A 19,300-nucleotide genomic window follows, 5' to 3' on the forward strand; every position below is an offset into this window, starting at 1 on the left:
TTGTTGAGCACTTTTGTCGTTTCTGCCTCAATGAGCCTAGTAGAGTCTTTCTGTTCTATTTTACTTTCCAGAACTGTCCTTCTAGCAGGCCATGTTTAATGCGGATTCGGCCAAGTTTTATCGTGTATTACGTTACATCATTGTTACTTCCATCATTTCCTTTCGGTCTACAGCTCATTGTTCTTAGATGTTTATAGCTGACGCTCATATGCCCTCTCATTGTCTATCAATATTGTGTTCTTATCATGGCTTATTAATGTTACCATCTTGACACGATTTATTTTCATACCGGATTACAGTTTTGTTTTATGTTGCCTTTCAGCGGCGCTATATAACGCCTGACTGACTGCTACGAGCTTTCCGCTACTCAAAGGCGCCACTTCAATACATGCAATCGCTTGCCTCACTTTTAAGTGTCCCTTCATGGTGTCACACCCGTTAAAGACTTCATTTATATAATTGTGGGGGCGGCGCATATATTGAAAGTAAATGTGAGAAGTCCCTCGCGACTCAGCCCGCATGCCGTGGCCACACCTTTGTTTTGCAAGTGGCTGGCAGCTGAGCTGGTGAGGAAGCACCAGGTCGAGGAGCTGAAAGTCGGCGTCTCGCTCTCACCACTTCAAGTACGCGAATCTCGGAGACGCTTCCCGCCGCCAGGCGTCGGGGATGTCGGGAAATCTAGAAGGGCTAAAATCAGAGACTTCGTCTTGACGACCACCCGTTTCACCTTCGACTTGTCTCAGATGCACTTGCCCTGCAATGGACTTCCTGAAATCAAACGACACCCTGGATAATGTCACAGCCTTGACAAATAAGCAGGTAACTCTAGCGGCGTCCCCAAAGACGCTTTGTACTGTATGTCGAGTACAGGACACCATTTGAAAAATCACATAATCCACGAAACTATACCGTCGAACTTTTTAAATTTATCGTACGTCATTTATTCCATTTAGCGGCACTATACAAGTCAAGTGGTCTGTAGACGGGTTCTGGTCAACTCAGTAGAGTCTCTGTGTTTTAGAAGAGATCCTCTCAACGGAGGCAGGACGAGGAAGGAAGCAATAGTTGCATCCTGATCATGAATGGATTTGATAGTTAGGATATAGTGGGTTGGATAATGGATGGATGGATGTTTAACACCTAGACAGCAGATGTTAGCGCTTCTCCTTCGGATCCTGTGCACAGTCACTGTGGACTTTGCACGGTTTCCCTTTGGATGAGTGAATTCTACTAGGCATAGTCTCGTCAGTTTCCCGTCTTTCCCACAGTATTGATTGGATAGATTCTGATACCATACGACCCTGAATTGGGCAAGGTTTGGGAATGTTTAAAAAATATTTCAAGGCTAAGTATGTTGTTATGAAATAAGAATGTAATTGGTATGTTAGAGTTAAGTATCCAGTTTATATAAAAGTGGAAAGACAGATAACGTCAATGGCACAATAGATAGATAGATAGATAGATAGATAGATAGATAGATAGATAGATAGATAGATAGATAGATAGATAGATAGATACTTTATTAATCCCAATGGGAAATTCACAATATAACTAATTTATCTAGATATCTGTTTAACATAACTCTGTTGTTTTACAGTATATATAGTAGTTGTCATTTAACAAGGTGTCCGAGAGAGGCACAACTACATCCATCCATCCATCCATTTTCCAACCCGCTGAATCTGAACACAGGGCCACGGGGGTCTGCTGGAGCCAATACAACTACATATTACCATAAAGGTAACTGATTTCACCTTAGCAAGTGATAACAAGACACGAAAAATAGGGGCAATATATACTGTACTCTATGCATTGAATTTACACTGGGTGTATTGTGTGTATAGCTCTGAACACAGGTCTTGTAAGGTATTAGTTTGCACGTTTTTACTGTTTTGCACCATTGTATATCTAGGTGCACTATATATTTGATGCTGTTACTTGACCAAGTGAGTTTCCCCTATAAGGATATCTATCTATCTATCTGTCTATCTGTCTGTCTGTCCAGCTTGTATAGGCCCATTAGTGACATGCACAACTACTGTACAAATTACAAGTAAAATTACACTGAAACATATAGCAGTATGTAAAAGTACTATGTACAGCAACAGCTGATATCTTGTATATTTGATGTACAGTATATACTGTATACAGTACTACCTCAGTTAGTAAATAATCTGAGAATGAAACTCCTTTATAATAAGGCATACATAAAACAAGCAATGGCTCATTCCAGTCAGCTAGAGCATTGTTGCAGTCTTTGTGTGGCATCACTACATAGAACATGTTGTTTTGATTGATGACATGCATACTATGGAATGCAAAATTAGTATAAGTGAATGCATCACTCTTTCATTGGAACTGTGGATCCAACAAAATATTGCTACTTTCAGTACTGTTTGCAGTGTGAGAGTGACCGTGAATCTGTCATATAATAAAATTGTCTCCTATGACTCAAAGTTAAAGTAATAACATATATAGCACAAGGATTGGCACAGTGGCAGTGCTGTTGCCTCATAGTAAGGAGATTTGGGTCCTCCCAACGTGTAGTTTGCATGTTCTTTGTGTACATGGGTTTAAATCGGGTGCTCTAATTTCCTCCCACTGTCCAAAGGCATGCAGTTTATGTGAATTGGTGCTAAATTGGCCCTAGTGTCATTTTGGTGTGTGTGTGTTGACCCTGTGATGGACTGGTACTCTGTCCAGGGTTTGTTCCTGCCTTGTGCCCTATGCTAGCTGCCATGTAGCACAAATAAGTATATTATTTCATTTTTCTATTTCTGTCAGAAATGTTAGAGCAGAATATCTTTGATGTGACAACAAGTCTTTGAATCAGCCAAATACCAGTGCAACACTGCAGGATTAAATCTATGTGATTACAGTATTCTAACTGGTCCTGTCTTTGAAAAATACTCCTCAGTTTTGTTTGCCAGACCTTTCTGTTACACGGCTCTTGGATAATATGTGTACACAAACATTCATAATGTTAAATAAAATATATACTTTGGGATCTCCCAAAATTGCTTCTTTTCCTATCCGTGTTAGACCTAGTTTACTCTGTTCTTTCAAAACAGTAGTGGACACCTTTTTATGCAATTTGTCACATGGAATAACCTTCATTTTAAAAAATAATAGGCTGACATGTTCCTTGAGAAAGCTGTTTTGTTCTAGTCATTTTTGAACCCAGAATTGCAGTGAACTGCAGTGGACTATGTAGTGTAGTCCCTGTGGTGAGCCCACCCAAACAATGGACCAAATTCTACATGAATGTTCCCGAGGCCCTACATGTACCGATGAAGATCTTAAGGATGCTAATGATGCCACTGTTACCGGGATATGGCAGTGGCGCGATAAGATATGATGATGAACTCAGAATTTAACTTTAGACCCTGCACCCTGCATCCCCAGGAAAGATGATTTGCTTGCTTTATTGATGATAATTAAAGTTTTCAGATGTGGTAACATGATTATAAAGATTTCTGTATTAACCAATCAGTATTTAAACTTGATTAATTAAGGGTGAGCTAAGAGATTTTGCTAAGGACACTGGAGTAATGGCTGCTGTCATATGTGAATAATAAATTATTCATTAGTAATTTCAAGCAGTGAAAGCCGTTTTCAACATTAGTAATGTACTGGCAATATTTTTAAACCAAATTAATGATACCTTGATGAAAAGTATATACAGGTGCTGGTCATAAAATTAGAATATCATGACAAAGTTGATTTATTTCAGTAATTCCATTCAAAAAGTGAAACTTGTATATTAGATTCATTCATTACACACAGACTGATGTATTTCAAATGTTTATTTCTTTTAATGTTGATGATTATAACTGACAACTAATGAAAGTCCCAAATTCAGTATCTCGGAAAATTAGAATATCAATTAAGACCAATGCAAAAAAAAGGATTTTTAGAAATGTTGGCCAACTGAAAGGTATGAACATGAAAAGTATGAGCATGTACAGCACTCAATATTTAGTTGCGGCTCCTTTGGCCTGGATTACTGCAGCAATGCGGCGTGGCATGGAGTTGATCAGTCTGTGGCACTGCTCAGGTGTTATGAGAGCCCATGTTGCTCTGATAGTGGACTTCAGCTCTTCTGAATTGTTGGGTCTGGCATATTGCATCTTCCTCTTCACAATACCCCATAGATTTTCTATGGGGTTAAGGTCAGGCGAGTTTGCTGGCCAATCAAGAACAGGGATACCATGGTCCTTAAACCAGGTACTGGTAGCTTTCGCACTGTGTGCAGGTGCCAGGTCCTGTTGGAAAATGAAATCTGCATCTCCATAAAGTTCGTCAGCAGCAGGAAGCATGAAGTGCTCTAAAACTTCCTGGTAGACGGCTGCGTTGACCTTGGACCTCAGAAAACACAATGGACCAACACCAGCAGATGACATGGCACCCCACACCATCACTGACTGTGGAAACTTTACACTGGACCTCACGCAACGTGGATTCTGTGCCTCTCCTCTCTTCCTCCAGACTCTGGGACCTTGATTTCCAAAGGAAATGCAAAATTTACTTTCATCAGAGAACATAACTTTGGACCACTCAGCAGCAGTCCAGTCCTTTTTGTCTTTAGCCCAGGCGAGACGCTTCTGACGCTGTCTCTTGTTCAAGAGTGGCTTGACACAAGGAATGCGACAGCTGAAACCCATGTCTTGCATACGTCTGTGCGTGGTGGGTCTTGAAGCAGACTCCAGCTGCAGTCCACTCTTTGTGAATCTCCCCCACATTTTTGAATGGGTTTTGTTTCACAATCCTCTCCAGGGTGCGGTTATCCCTATTGCTTGTACACTTTTTTCTACCACATCTTGTCCTTCCCTTCGCCTCTCTATTAATGTGCTTGGACACAGAGCTCTGTGAACAGCCAGCCTCTTTAGCAATGACCTTTTGTGTCTTGCCCTCCTTGTGCAAGGTGTCAATGGTCGTCTTTTGGACAACTGTCAAGTCAGCAGTCTTTCCCATGATTGTGTAGCCTACAGAACTAGACTGAGAGACCATTTAAAGGCTTTTGCAGGTGTTTTGAGTTAATTAGCCGATTAGAGTGTGGCACCAAGTGTCTTCAATATTGAACCTTTTCACAATATTCTAATTTTCCGAGATACTGAATTTGGGACTTTCATTAGTTGTCAGTTATAATCATCAATATTAAAAGAAATAAACATTTGAAATACATCAGTCTGTGTGTAATGAATAAATCTAATATACAAGTTTCACTTTTTGAATGGAATTACTGAAATAAATCAACTTTGTCATGATATTCTAATTTTATGACCAGCACCTGTATTTCTATCAAATACATGAAAATGTCTGGGTGATTCCAAACTTTTAAATGCTAGTGGGTGGATATCCAAAATTTTACCTGTATTCAGAATTAAGTATCTGAAGATAAACTATTCCAATCATATTTTTAGTATAAGTAATATTTTTTGAGCATAAAAAGAAATAATGGAAGTTGATATTTGTGGGCTTTTTGTAGAGTGCAGGTTACATACAGTATCAGTCTGAATTTAATCAGACAGTTATGCATGTCAGCCTCATTGTGGTCAAGTGAGGGTGGTGGTTATTAAACTACATTCCAAAAAGTCTCTTGTGTGAAAGTATTTTCTGAAATGAATGTGTTTAACATTGTTGCTTAAGGTATTTTAAGAGGATTTAGTGAAACAATGAATGTACTTAACTTTTTATTTTATGTTTATTTTCAGACCCAACAGCTAGCTGTTGTGTACATCTTGTCTTTGTCTTTCAGGTAAGAGTTAATGCTGGTAACTTTCATTTGATGGATAACACATACAGGTTATCTGTAGTATATCATCTAAAAACCACTATTAGCAAACTGTCAGCGTCAATCACATTTAATTTAGTGTTTGAAAACAACGCAGACTGGTTTGTTGCCGGTGAATACCATTATCCCACATGAATGATCATACCAGTATATAAAGTACAACACAGTTAAGTACAATGTAAAGAGCCAGCTTGCATTTATGTGTTTGCTTTGCAGAGGATGTGGAATGCACTCACTATTAGTTTAATTCAAAATAGGCATCACATGTTGAATTTGGCAAACATTCTTAATTATTTTGTACTTTTCCAACTTTAAATTAGTATGCAAATAAAGGAATCACTAAATTATTATCTTAAAAAAGTTAATTTTTGTTATTACTTTTTAATTGCTTAGATTTCAAATGTAATATTCATCTGAATTACTGAATTAATTGACCCAACTATCCAGCTTATGATAATAGTCTGAATTTAATTATTTTGAAAAAAATTATTTCTCAGCTTTTATAGTTTCAGATTAAACTAATCAGATCTTTATTTTCAGCTCATTTTCCAGTGCAAGGTGTATTTGGTAGGTTTTAAAAAATCAAAGCTTTAGGAATGAATTATACCAATTCTTTTAATGAACAAGCTTGAAAGCCTGTTAAATTCTGGTTTAATTACAAAACTGACATTTTTTGAAAAGCATTATTTCAACAGTTGCTTTTGTACTGTAATATATACTGTAATAACCCTTGTTAGATTTGTTATTATGAAAAATTCAAGGAACACTCTCTTGTTCATAAGTGCTCTTAAATTAATTAAGTGAAAACTACACAAAAAACTGTTAGGAGCGACTCTGGTCTTGCATCGGGCAACATGACAGAATATGCCATATAGGTGACATCATACAGGCTAAGATAAGTGGTGAAGCAGGTGAAAAATCGGTACATGGATAGGGTGGAGGAGTGGATGGACCAGCGTGACTCAACACATTTGTGGCAAAAATGTCAGGACCATCACGGACTATAGGAGCAGATTTCATACACTGGTGAATGCAGACATTATTCTAGCTGAGGAGCTGAACTTATTCTAGGCATAGTTTAATGTCAATAGTAACAATGGCAGCATGCCAGCTAACATTGGCATGGCTGATGGATCCGTTATGACCTTTTTCTGTGTCTGAGCACTGTGTGAGGAGAACATGGATTTGAGTGAACACCAGGAAAGCTTCAGGCTCTGATGGTATAACAGGTTGTGTGCTGAAGATCTGTACTAACTAGCTAGATTCTGGGTTCACCACTATTTTTAACACATCTCTGATCCAGTCTGTAGTCTCCACTTGATTCAAAAGGTCCACTATTGTCCCTGTACCCAAGAAAACCTCTACATCCAGTCTGAATGACTACCAGCTTGTAGCTCTTACCTTAGCAGTTACAAAATGCTTTGAATGTCTGATTAAGGACCATGTCTGCCCCTGCCTTCCCAAATACATGGAACTACTTAAATTTGCATATCGGGCAAACAGATCCACAGATGATGCCATTTCCCAGATATTACACTCTACTCTTTACCACTTGGACACTGTTAAAAAAAGCCAATGAGAGGCTATTGGTTATTGACTTTAACTCGGCCTTCAACACAACTTGACACCAGACTAGCGACAATATTGCATAATTTTGGTCTTAGCTCCACCTTATGCACATGGGTCCTGGACTTTTTTGTCTACTAGAACCTAAGTGGTTAGAGTGCGAAAATACACCTCTAGCTCCATTACCTTGAACATTGGCGCCGCTCAGGGATGTGTTCCTAGCTCCCTGCTGTATTCACTATACACATCTAATTGTGTAACCAGATGCAGCTCAAACACAGCTGTGGAGAGCCTCATCAGCAACAACAATGAGAAGCCCTACCTAGACAAATGTGTGCATAAACTTCAGCAAAACAAAAGAGCTTATAGTGGATTTCAACAGAAACAAAGAACTGAGTACATACCTCTGTTCCTTAATGGTACGTTAATGGAAGGGTTGTGTGTTTGAAATACCTAGGAATCAACATCAGGAGTGACTTAACACAGAGGCATTCCGGTGAGAAAGAAATTTATCATCTCGGATAACCAAAGAAATTCAGAATGTTAAAAATAGTCTTGAACTTCTTCTACCATGTGGCCGTTGAAAGCATACTGACAGGATGCATCAATGCCTGGTCTGGAAATGGCTCTAGAAAAATAACTCTGCCAAGAGTTGTGCCCTTGGTTGAGCACATCATGGGGATATCACTACCATCCCTACGGGATCCATATGCAGAAAAGTGTATAGATAGCCAGGATCATGAAGGACTCCTCTCACCTTTTCTATAGCCAGTTTAAATGATTAAGATGTGGTACCTGCTACATCAGAGGCGGGCAAAGTCATTCCTGGAGGATTGCAGTGGCTGCAGGTTTTTGTTCCAATCCAGTTGCTTAATGAGAAGCACTTATTCCTCAAGTAACACTTCTGCTTCATTTTAGTTGTCTTGCTCGTTAAGATGTTGAACCCTTATTGCTTATTTTAGTCTTAAACAGCTGTAGTGTTGTTTTTTAATTGCTCCCTATTAGCAATAAGATACAAATGACAAAAGAGACCAGCATTTCTCCATTTAGCTTGTTACCATTTCCACCTGTGTGTATTTATCATGCACTATTTGGTTTAATTAAATACGTGGAAGGAAAGTGAAGAGAAAAAAGTGAAGCACTGAGAATTACTCACTTGTTTTAGACTTCAAATCATTTGGATGATATTCTTAGAAAGGGGAATAAAATCTAGGATATGAGAATGACTTGACATGGCAGAGTTAAAACACTAACAAGCCATGAAATTTAGTTATTGACAAGGATTGTTTTTTAATTAAGCAACTAGGTTGGAACAAAAACCTGCAACCATTGCGGCCCTCCAGGACTGACTTTGCCCACCCGTGTGCTACATGATTAAGAACAGAAAGACTGAGAAAGATCTTAATTTTACAAGCGATAAAAATAACATGTTTATCATGTCAGGAATTCCTCAAAATTATATAAATAGTCAATCTATTATTTATAGTTAACTCTTTTTATTATTTAATAATTATTTAACAGTTATTATACCTCTAATGTGTATATGTGTCACACAATTATAATAATTTGAGTATTTTAATCTGTTCCTTTTTAATATTTAATATTTATTTTTAATATATTCATTTTAATTTTATTGCACAGTACAAGATTTCTTCCCTCAGTTTTACTTCACTATATACATGTAGTGTGTATATGTGACAAATAAAATCTAAATCTACAATTTAAATTTTCTTTTACCATTAAGTTGTAAATTGACCAACTATTTTAGACTAAAAGCACCACAAATTCCTTGGATAACAAAACATGTTATAAATTACTGGTGTAATACAGAAAGAACATGTAAATGTATTTGGGTTGTAAATTATTAGTTCACAGGGGAGGAAACTTTCAATGTAAATTGCCACAATATATTAGTTAGTTAATTTGCTTTAATGGTCCTGTAAATTCCCCTATAAATTAGTTCCTTTATAGTTCATCATAGTTCATGTGAGCAAAATTAAAAAAAAATTTGATATAAGCAGTCTGCAATTTCAGAAAAATGATGACCCAGGACTGGTTTTACCAGCTTCATAGGTAATGTTTAATGGATGATTGGAAGAAATGTCAAAACAGCTCTACAGCTGTTACATGTAACCTCTTAACTGTCTCACTTTCCATATTGTACCCCACATACTCAGCCCTAGGAACCTCTAATGACAGGCTGTTTCACTGACTGGGGTTGTCTTTACTTCAGAAGCTTTACTTTAACCCAGTTTACCACTACTAGAGGGCTTCTAAATATTGTCACTTTGAGTACTTAAGGGATCACATTTAGACAAGAAACGATAAAACTTAACTTCTCAGTTCACTAGTAGCTTTCATTTAAACATTATATTTATTTGCATCAAAACAAAAAACAGCAAATATAAGCAATACAAAGAATTATTTAACCTTGGTGGTTTAGTGCACTCTACATTCAGTACCAGAACATAATTCCCAGGTGGTCTAATTACTTAGATATAGATTACAAGTTCTAATCAAAAATGAAAATAAAAACATTTCTTGCCAGAGACTTAGCTCCTTTCCAAGTTTTCAGCAGATAAGCAATAACAAATACAGTAGAAAGCTTAATTAAAGTATCCATTTCAGTCAGAGAAAAAGCTCAAGGAAATCAAATACATTTTAAAATACCTTTAAAAACATATGAAATTATTTCAAGATATCTGATTAGCATTTTCAGCCATTTACAATACATTTTAAAATATCTCAAATACATTTGCAGATATTTCAAAATAACGTCCTGCTCAAATACATTTCAAGATATCTTAAAATAGACAGTAATCCCAATTAAATAGTAGGGAATTTTACTGAAAGTAGTTTTGAAATATCATGTACAGTAATGCATTTCAGAGATCTTAAAATGCATTCAAGGTCATTTTGAGATACAGTAATAAATGTATTTGTGATATCTTGAAATATGTTTGAGATATCTCTAGGAATGTGCTGTATTTTGAGATCTTGAAAACAGTTCAATATCTAAAAAGTATACTGCACTTTAAGATATCTGAAATTCATTTTGAGATTATCTGTAGATATTAATTGGGCATGCCATAAAATTTAGATGAGACAAGAGATCATTTTTAGGAAGGAAGAGTGCCAGGTATAGTATTGGGGGGGAAAAAGCTGAAAATAAACAGATGACGTCAACATTGTAACTTTCAATAATACTTTCATTTTAAATGAACAAATATAGCTAAAAATGTATATTATATTATGCCACTGATTTTCTTATTTAGATATGTATATTCTATATTTTGTTGTTTATAGTATATCCATGTATATTACCACCCCACAATCCTAAAATAGACTAGACATGTTTCAAAACAGATGTGTGGTTGATGGATGGATATGTGTTGAAAGTGGTGCAGGTTTTGCAGTGCAGCCTGACTGCTACAGAGTCCTGCATTCAATTGTTGACAGTTATGCTGTCTTTGTGGAGCTGGCACATTCTTGAAGTGTCCAAGGGTATTTTTCTAGATAATCTGTTCATTTTTGTATCCCAGACATATGCAGCTTAAATTATTTGATTGCTCTAAACCTGGATGGTATCCTATCCAGGATTAGTTTAGGTCTTTCATTTTCTACTTCTGTCAAAACAGGCTGCAGTAGACTGATGTTGTTTTGAAATGTAAGGCCATAGGAGCAATGTTGACAAGAATATGTCTTTCTGTCCAGCATAGCCCATCCCTCAATACTCAACAAAGGTCTGCAAAATAACAATCAGCAAACTGAAATTTGTATGTCCCCAAACTATTACTACCTATAATCTGGTTCTGTATACCACTCCTGATAAGAGGATTTTTCATATTTATTTGATTTTAGTTGCAGCTATATTATCATTCATTACTGTTTTATTTTTTACAGTATAATTGGGAGTAGCTCTGTTATTTCTGTTTCCCTGGTATTGAAGAAGTACTTTGATGATCAGGTAAAGAACATTATTTTCCATGTAAACATGTTAAAATGGATCAGATGTTCAATAAGCTATAATTAATTCAATAGGATGTCAGTAGCCCTATTGTGGTAGTCTGAATTTTGAAGTTTAAAATTTTTGTTTTGTTTATTTTTGCAATTTTTAAGCAACTAGGGGGCTCTGCCCTTGCTCGCTTCGCTCACCCACCCCCAGGTTTGGTTTACCGGATATACAATTTAAAGAGATTGTTATTTTCATGGGAATTGTCACATATTCATTATTTTCACTTTTACTTTATAACTTTTGTAAAAACAATACTTGTCCTTTATTTCCGGCCCCAGCCATGGTTAAATCTCTTTCTCGCGAAGGGAGCGTGGCTGAATGCACGCTAAGGAGATGCCCTTGGATCAGGTGCTGTCTTTTCTGCTGCTGGCGAGCTACGTGTTCTATTTGTCGTGCTGCGTGTTGATCATGTAAAAGCCTGTATAGCAGTTGTCCTTTTGTCACTTCGCGTCTCTGCCGCTCACGTGGGGGGGGGGGGGGGGGGGGGTTGGGGGGGGAGGGATGTTTGGCTGAACGCATGCTAAGGAGAAGTGGTCAGATCATCTGCTGGCGAGCTGCGTTTTCTGCTTGTTGCTTGTCGTTATTTTAAGAGCTGGGAGCACATGAAATGTGTCTGCCAAAAGCATTCCAATAACTGCTTGGTTAGATGTCCGTGAACTTGTTTTAAATGTTGTCTCCCTGCCTTGTCTAGCGTGACGTTAAAGTGTCTCTTGCGGGACGTCAAATTGTCTTCCGAGAAGATTACGTCTCGTCTCCCTAGTCTCTGTCCCAAGATTTTTTTTTATAATCGAGAGATATACAAAATATTGGCTCTTTTTAGGGGCTCTTCAACCATGCAGCTTCTGCTCACTTTGTGGGATAAGCTAATTGTAAGCTCTAAGTTAGCCCAGTGCAAGTGATTAGGGTTATGTTCGTGTGAGTGTACCCTGAAATGAACTGAAACTTCATTTTGGGAACCAGCACCCTACTACCTTGAACTGGTTATGTGGGTTTGAAATTGGATGGAGGAATTTCTTAGCTGAGTATGTGTTGCTAATGTTTATTAAGCACATCTTTTGAAATTAGTGCACATTATTTGTAGATAGCTTAACTGTTATTTGCAACAAAAAGATACTTAGTAACAAACCAAAATATATATAAACTAGCAATATATATAAACTAGAACATATGTTAATGAAATGATGAAGTAGAGAAGAACATCACACATACAGTAAGAAAGCAGATTATTTTAATAAGTAGTGACTTGTGAGAGGACTCAATATTACAATAGTCACATGATTAGTATGGGATGTTATTATAGTCACTTACAACAGCATGAATATTTACAGTACAAAGTGTAACATGAACAGGTTAGATAGATAGATAGATAGATAGATAGATAGATAGATAGATAGATAGATAGATAGATAGATAGATAGATAGATAGATAGATAGATAGATAGATAGATACTTTATTAATCCCAAGGGGAAATTCACATACTCCAGCAGCAAAAAATATTAAATTAAAGAGTAATAAAAAATGCAGGTAAAAAACAGACAATAACTTGAATAATGTTCAACGTTTACCCCCTCTGGTGGAATTGAAGAGACGCATAGTTTGGGGGAGGAATGATCTTCTCAGTCTGTCAGTGGAGCAGGACAGTGACAGCAGTCTGTCGCTGAAACTGCTCCTCTGTCTGGAGATGACACTGTTTAATGGATGTAGTGGATTTTCCATAATTGATAGGAGCCTGCTGAGTGCCCGTTGCTCTGCTACGGATGTCAAACCGTCCAGCTCTATGCCAACAATAGAGCCTGCCTTCCTCACCAGTTTGTCCAGGCGTAAGGCATCCTTCTTCTTAATGCTACCTCCCTAGCACACCACTGCGTAGAAGAGGGCACTCGCCACAACCATCTGATAAAACATCTGCAGCATCTTACTGCAGATGTTGAAGGATGCCAGTCTTCTAAGGAAGTACAGGCGGCTCTGTCCTTTCTTGCACAGAGAATCAGTATTGGCAGTCCAGTCCAATTTATCGTCCAGCTGCACTCCCAGGTATTTATAGGTCTGCACCCTCTGCACACAGTCACCTCTGATGATCACGGGGTTCATGAGGGGCCTGGGTCTCCTAAAATCCACCACCAGTTCCTTGGTTTTGCTGGTGTTCAGTTGTAGGTGGTTTAAGTCGCACCATTTAACAAAGTCCTTGATGAGGTTTCTATACTCCTCCTCCTGCCCACTCCTGATGCAGCCCACGATAGCAGTGTCGTCAGCAAACTTTTGCACGTGGCAGGACTCCGAGTTATATTGGAAGTCCGATGTATATAGGCTGAACAGGACCGGAGAAAGTACAGTCCCCTGCGGCGCTCCTGTGTTGCTGACCACAATGTCAGATCTGCAATTCCCGAGACGCACATACTGAGGTCTGTTTGTAAGATAGTCCACGATCCATACCACCAGGTATGAATCTACTCCCATCTCTGTCAGCTTGTCCCTAAGGAGCAGAGGTTGGATGGTGTTGAAGGCGCTAGAGAAGTCTAGAAACATAATTCTTACAGCGCCACTGCCTCTGTCCAAGTGGGAGAGGGATCGATGTAGCATATAGATGATGGCATCTTCCGCTCCCACCTTCTCCTGGTATGCGAACTGCAGAGGGTCGAGGGCGTGTTGGACCTGTGGCCTCAGGTGGTGAAGCAGCAGCCGCTCCTTGGTCTTCATCACATGTGATGTTAGAGCGACAGGCCGGAAGTCATTCAGCTCACCAGGACGTGATACCTTTGGGACTGGGGTGATGCCAGATGTTTTCCAAAGCCTCGGGACTTTCCCCTGTTCCAGGCTCAGGTTGAAGATGCGCTGTAGAGGACCCCCCAGCTCTGATGCACAGACCTTCAGCAGTCGTGGCGATACTCCATCTGGACCTGCTGCTTTGCTGGCACGAAGTTTCCTCAGCTCTCCTATGTTGGTATCAGCAGAAGGATGTGTAGAGAGTGCAGTACTCCGAGGTGAGAGTGGGTTAGGGTGGTCAAACCTGTTAAAGAAGATGTTCATTTGGTTTGCTCTCTTCACGTCTCTCTCGATGGTGGTACCCCGCTTCGAGCTGCAGCCAGTGATGATCTTCATCCCATCCCACACTTCCTTCATGCTGTTGTTCTGCAACTTCTGCTCCAGCTTTCTCCTGTACTGCTCCTTCGCCGCCCTGAGCTGGACTCGGAGTTCCTTCTGCACGCGCTTTAGCTCATGCTGATCACCGTCTTTAAAAGCCCTTTTTTTCTGGTTCAAAAGGCCCTTGATGTCACATGTAATCCATGGCTTGTTGTTAGCATAGCAGCGTACAGTTCTTACTGGAACTACAGTGTCCATACAGAAGTTGATGTAGTCAGTAGTGCAGTCAACAACCTCCTCAATGTTCTCACTATGTGATCCCTGCAGGATATCCCAGTCTGTAGTTCCAAAACATTGTCTCAGAGCATTCTCAGCCTCCGGGGTCCACTTCCTGAATGATCGTGTGGTTACAGGTAGGACTCTCACTTTTGGTTTGTAGTGAGGCTGAAGCAGAACCAGGTTATGATCTCCTTTCCCAAGCACAGGCAGCGGGGTGGCGCAGTATGCATCTTTAACGTTTGCATACAGTAAATCAATAGTCTTATTTCCCCGGGTGTTGCAGTCCACATACTGGGAGAATGCAGGTAATGTTTTGTCCAGCGTCACATGGTTAAAGTCTCCAGCGATTAGCACAAGTGCCTCGGGGTGCTGCGTTTGTAACTTAGCAACAGCAGAATGGATGATGTCACTCGCTATCTCCACGTCCGCCCGAGGAGGAATATACACGATGACAACAATGACGTGTCCAAACTCTCTGGGCAAGTAATAGGGACGCAGACTTACGGCCAACAGTTCGATGTCCCTGCAGCAAGTGGAGATTTTTACTTTAACATGTCCAGAGTTACACCACCGTGTATTAACATAGAGAGCGAGTCCTCCTCCTTTGTGCTTCCCACAGGTACTTGCGTCTCTGTCCGCTCTAACTGTGCTAAACCCGGGTAGCTCTACATTAGTATCTGGGATGGTGTTAGTTAGCCACGTTTCGCAGAAACACAACAATCTGCATTCTCTGTAGGTTCTGACATTTTTCACCAGCGCAGCCAGTTCGTCGATCTTATTTGAGATTGAGTTCACATTCCCCAGAATAACAGAAGGCACCGAAGGCTTAAAACGGCACTTTCTCGCAAGCCGCTTCATTTTTAGCTTAGTGCCGGCTCTGCTGCCACGATACCGCCTTCTTACCTCATCAGGTAGATATGGAACCACACCGGCACTGGCATTTGTTCTCAGCGCTCGAAGTTGAGTACTTGAATAGGCGAGTCTCGGCGTGTAAAAATCCATGCCCACGTTGTAAAAGTAAGTGTGTCCAGGGAACAAATCCACATAAAATAAAGTGGTAGGAGTGATCAATAAATAAAAATAGAAAAATAAAAGTAGAAAAATACACATATAGTCATACACGGAACTGCTGAAAAGGCTGCCACTCTCGGCGGTGCCAGATGTTAACAGAAGATATTGGATAAGAAGGGAAATGCAGGGCACATGTAAGTCAGTATGTGTGAAGTGTGGCCATCAGGTAATGTAGTATACCAATGTCTATAATAATGTTCGGAAAACGCAATTTGTTGCATAAACATTATTGTCGGCGAAATATTCCCCTGTGTGTAACCCGCAAGTACCTGTACATTTGACATGGGTTTTGATATAACTCTGGAAAATGTAGTGTACAATTGGCCATGGGTTTAACTAGGTCCTGACAAATAAACTCCGATGTTATTAAACATTTGTCCTTGTGACTTGGTGATAGTCCTACAATATGCTAAATGAAGGGGGAAATGCCTATGCTGTAATATAAAGAGAATATCTTGTTTTGAGTTGTCAGTGTTTATGGAATCCCTGTAGTTTTTCCGTCATAATGTTTCATGTTGTCTGGCAGTTTGCCGCTGCTCTTCAGAAAGGTTGTGTGTGTAATTCGTTTTTCATTCACTGTGTAAGTGCAAGACTTGCTGCCGCTGATCTTTGGATAATGTCACTCTATAGTTTGTCATATGTTGTGTTTGTTGTTCTGAGGCATCTTGCCTGTGCTGGTTGGTCTGGAGTGATGTAGTTGTTTCTGCTTCTTTGCGTTGGTCTGAGTATGTAGGCCGGGAAGACCATTTCTGTTGGTCGCAGCTAGGTTGTATGTGCTTATGTTGAAGTGAAGGAAAAAGGAGGTGTAAAATGGTAGTGTCACGTAGACTTATCTTGCTCAACTGGAAGAATGCTAACTCACCTCTTTTAAGTCGGTGGGTGACTGATGTTATATATTATCTGAAATTAGAGAAAAACAAAATCTCATTTACAGGATCTGTACAAAACTTTTTCAAAACTTGTCAGGATCTAGTGAATAACATGTTAGAATTTAAATTGAGGAAGTGGTTTATCTCCCCTATTTTTTATTCTATTTATTTTTATTCATTTATTTATTTACATATTTTTACTATTAAAGTTTTACTCTGCTGGTCTAGCTCTCTCTCTCTCATGGGTGGGGGTTGATTTGTTTTCAACCTAATTTTGTTAAACTTGAATTGCCTGTGTGCAATGTTATTTGACTTTTAACAAAATGAATAAAATGTTAATAAAAAAAATAAAATGGTAGTGTAATAATGCAGTTTCAGTGAGCAACAAAGGCATGAGGCTTATCTTGCACCGAAGAGGAGGTGTAAAATGGTAGTGTCATAATGCAGTTTTGGCCAATTAACAATGTATGCACCGAATAAACAGTCAAATACCACAATCGATAATTGGTCACAGTGAAGAACTGAAGACTTGAAGATAAGCCTAAGACCAAAACTCTGCCAGGAGCACGGATTCCTTGCTATTGTTGTGGAGGGATATAGTAGTTGTGGCAACCGTTGTTTATATCAAGCATGGATGGTCACAAGTGAAATAATATAAGGATGTTATATGAGCAAAACAAAAAAAATGTTTTTAGATACAAATAATGTAGGGCCAGAGGACATATGAATTAGAGACATGTACACTATGTCTGGCATAGTGGGTAGGACAGCCTGCATTGCCCTCCACAGTATGATTCTGTGGTGCTGGGATGGTATAGAACTTAAAGCTCCTATAAGGAGCTCTACAGTACAACTTTAATGCTGCATAATTACATTTGGTACCATGGAAGTACTGTACTTCCCAGGGTTTAACAGGAAGGAAAGGTGGACCAGTCATATAGAGATATCAGGGCTGTTTTTTAAATTAAATTGCCCACCTACCTTCTTCATTTTTTTATAATAAAGGTATATTTTTGCTTATTTTTCCTCTTCAGTTTCCCGTTGGGTTGGAGGTGGGATTATGGGTGACTGCCCTGGCAATATCTTATGCAAGATAGGTATCAGTACTTGACAGAGTACCAATCCATCACATGGCACACTTATGAACACACCCCACACTGGCTCATAGATATCCAAATTAGTGTTGTCAGTTATCCATTTAATTGTTTCATTTTAATTCTCTTCATTTCTGAAAGAAGAGTTACAGCTTTAAATCAATTCAGTTTTGAAAAGGTAAAAAATGATTGATCTTTTTAGCATGACTGTTCTTCCTCACCTAACCACTGTTGTGTTTCCCCAGGTTCGCCCACTAGTCCAGCTTACTTTGGCAGATTTTCTTGCTGCAACACTACTTTTTTCAACAACTATTATAGAACTATTACCTGCTGAACGCTTCCTTAATGCCTATGTTTTCTGCCACTATGGAATGGGACTGGCCTTGGTAGGTATTGGCTAAGACATTTAAATATTCCTCCATTTCATTCCTATTTTTATGTATGTAATCTATAAAGTGTAGCAAAATTAATTGTGCTTTTTAATTTAACATTTTGACTGAAAACTGGGTAGAATTAAATACAAAAATAAAACCATGTACTTGATGTCTTTTAGCAATGAGAACATTTTTTGAAAGCTAATACAGTATGCATTATGCCTGCATGTTTAAAAATTATATCCATCCATTTCCTAAACTCTTGCCCTTGTTCTTGTTCTTGTCCATATGGATTTTTTTTCTAGGTTTTGCAGTTTTCTCATACATCTCAAAGAGTTGTGTTTGTTTGCTTGGTATGTCAAACATTGCCTGGTATGAGTGAGTGTGTGTGTTTAAGTGACTGTACAACCCCAGGATATATTATGGATAAAGTGGAGTTAAAAAAATAATTGCTTTATAAATTGCTGAAAAATCTTCTCCAAGATTTGTACAAACAGTATTTGTAATTCCTTGTTAATATGCAGAAGGGCCATTGTCACCTTATGTCCGTACACTAAACTACGCAGGTAAAAAACACACTTGGTGAAGAGGTGTAAATATCATTCCTTCAGGTTTCTTATAACTTTGATGACTTCAGTAGATATTACTTTGCTCATGTTTTTAGAGGTTCTGAGTAATTTTTAATTTTTAAAAAGCACGTCTTTTCTGTGTTGCAGTCGTTCTACTGTGTCTCATTCCTTCTGGTCATGATTTATGCTTATGAAGTGAAACTGACAGTTCAGGGATGGAGGGAGACGTCCAATCCTGATTTACAGGTTTGGCAGTTTATTCTTCTTGGAATACAGTATGTGTCTAATCTACTATACATACTCTGTCATTTACTGTTCAGTATTTTTTAACTCATTGTATAAGAATGGTTTGTGATGGATTCAACAGTCACACAAATGCTTAGTCAAGTATCTGCTTAAAATTCAGCATTTCTACAGGGTTAACATTTGGATGTTTATTTTGAGACATTCTCTAACCCTCCGTTTCTTCTTTTTTGAATTATTCTTTTGTGGATCTGATTGAGAGTTGCAGGTCATTGTTTTATTGCAAGGTATACTAACACTAACAGACAGATGGCTTTACATTCTCTTCAAGTACTCTTTGGTTC

The 19,300-nt window shown here is 38.7% G+C and overlaps 1 protein-coding gene across 1 annotated transcript in view; it reads left to right on the forward strand.

The window, feature by feature from the left end:
* The first annotated feature begins 511 nt into the window (after window positions 1-511).
* Window positions 512-19,300, forward strand: part of si:dkey-30c15.2 (uncharacterized protein LOC558938 homolog) — a 37,894-nt gene continuing 19,105 nt past the window's right edge. The window contains exons 1-5 of the mRNA XM_028815390.2: window positions 512-819; window positions 5,715-5,758; window positions 11,264-11,327; window positions 18,016-18,156; window positions 18,861-18,959. Of these exons, the coding sequence (XP_028671223.1) occupies window positions 760-819; window positions 5,715-5,758; window positions 11,264-11,327; window positions 18,016-18,156; window positions 18,861-18,959 (408 nt within the window). The 5' untranslated portion in view covers window positions 512-759. The remainder of the gene's footprint in view (window positions 820-5,714; window positions 5,759-11,263; window positions 11,328-18,015; window positions 18,157-18,860; window positions 18,960-19,300) is intronic.

This window comes from Erpetoichthys calabaricus, chromosome 1, assembly GCF_900747795.2.
Source record: "Erpetoichthys calabaricus chromosome 1, fErpCal1.3, whole genome shotgun sequence".
In the NCBI taxonomy this organism is placed as follows: Eukaryota; Metazoa; Chordata; class Cladistia; order Polypteriformes; family Polypteridae; genus Erpetoichthys; species Erpetoichthys calabaricus.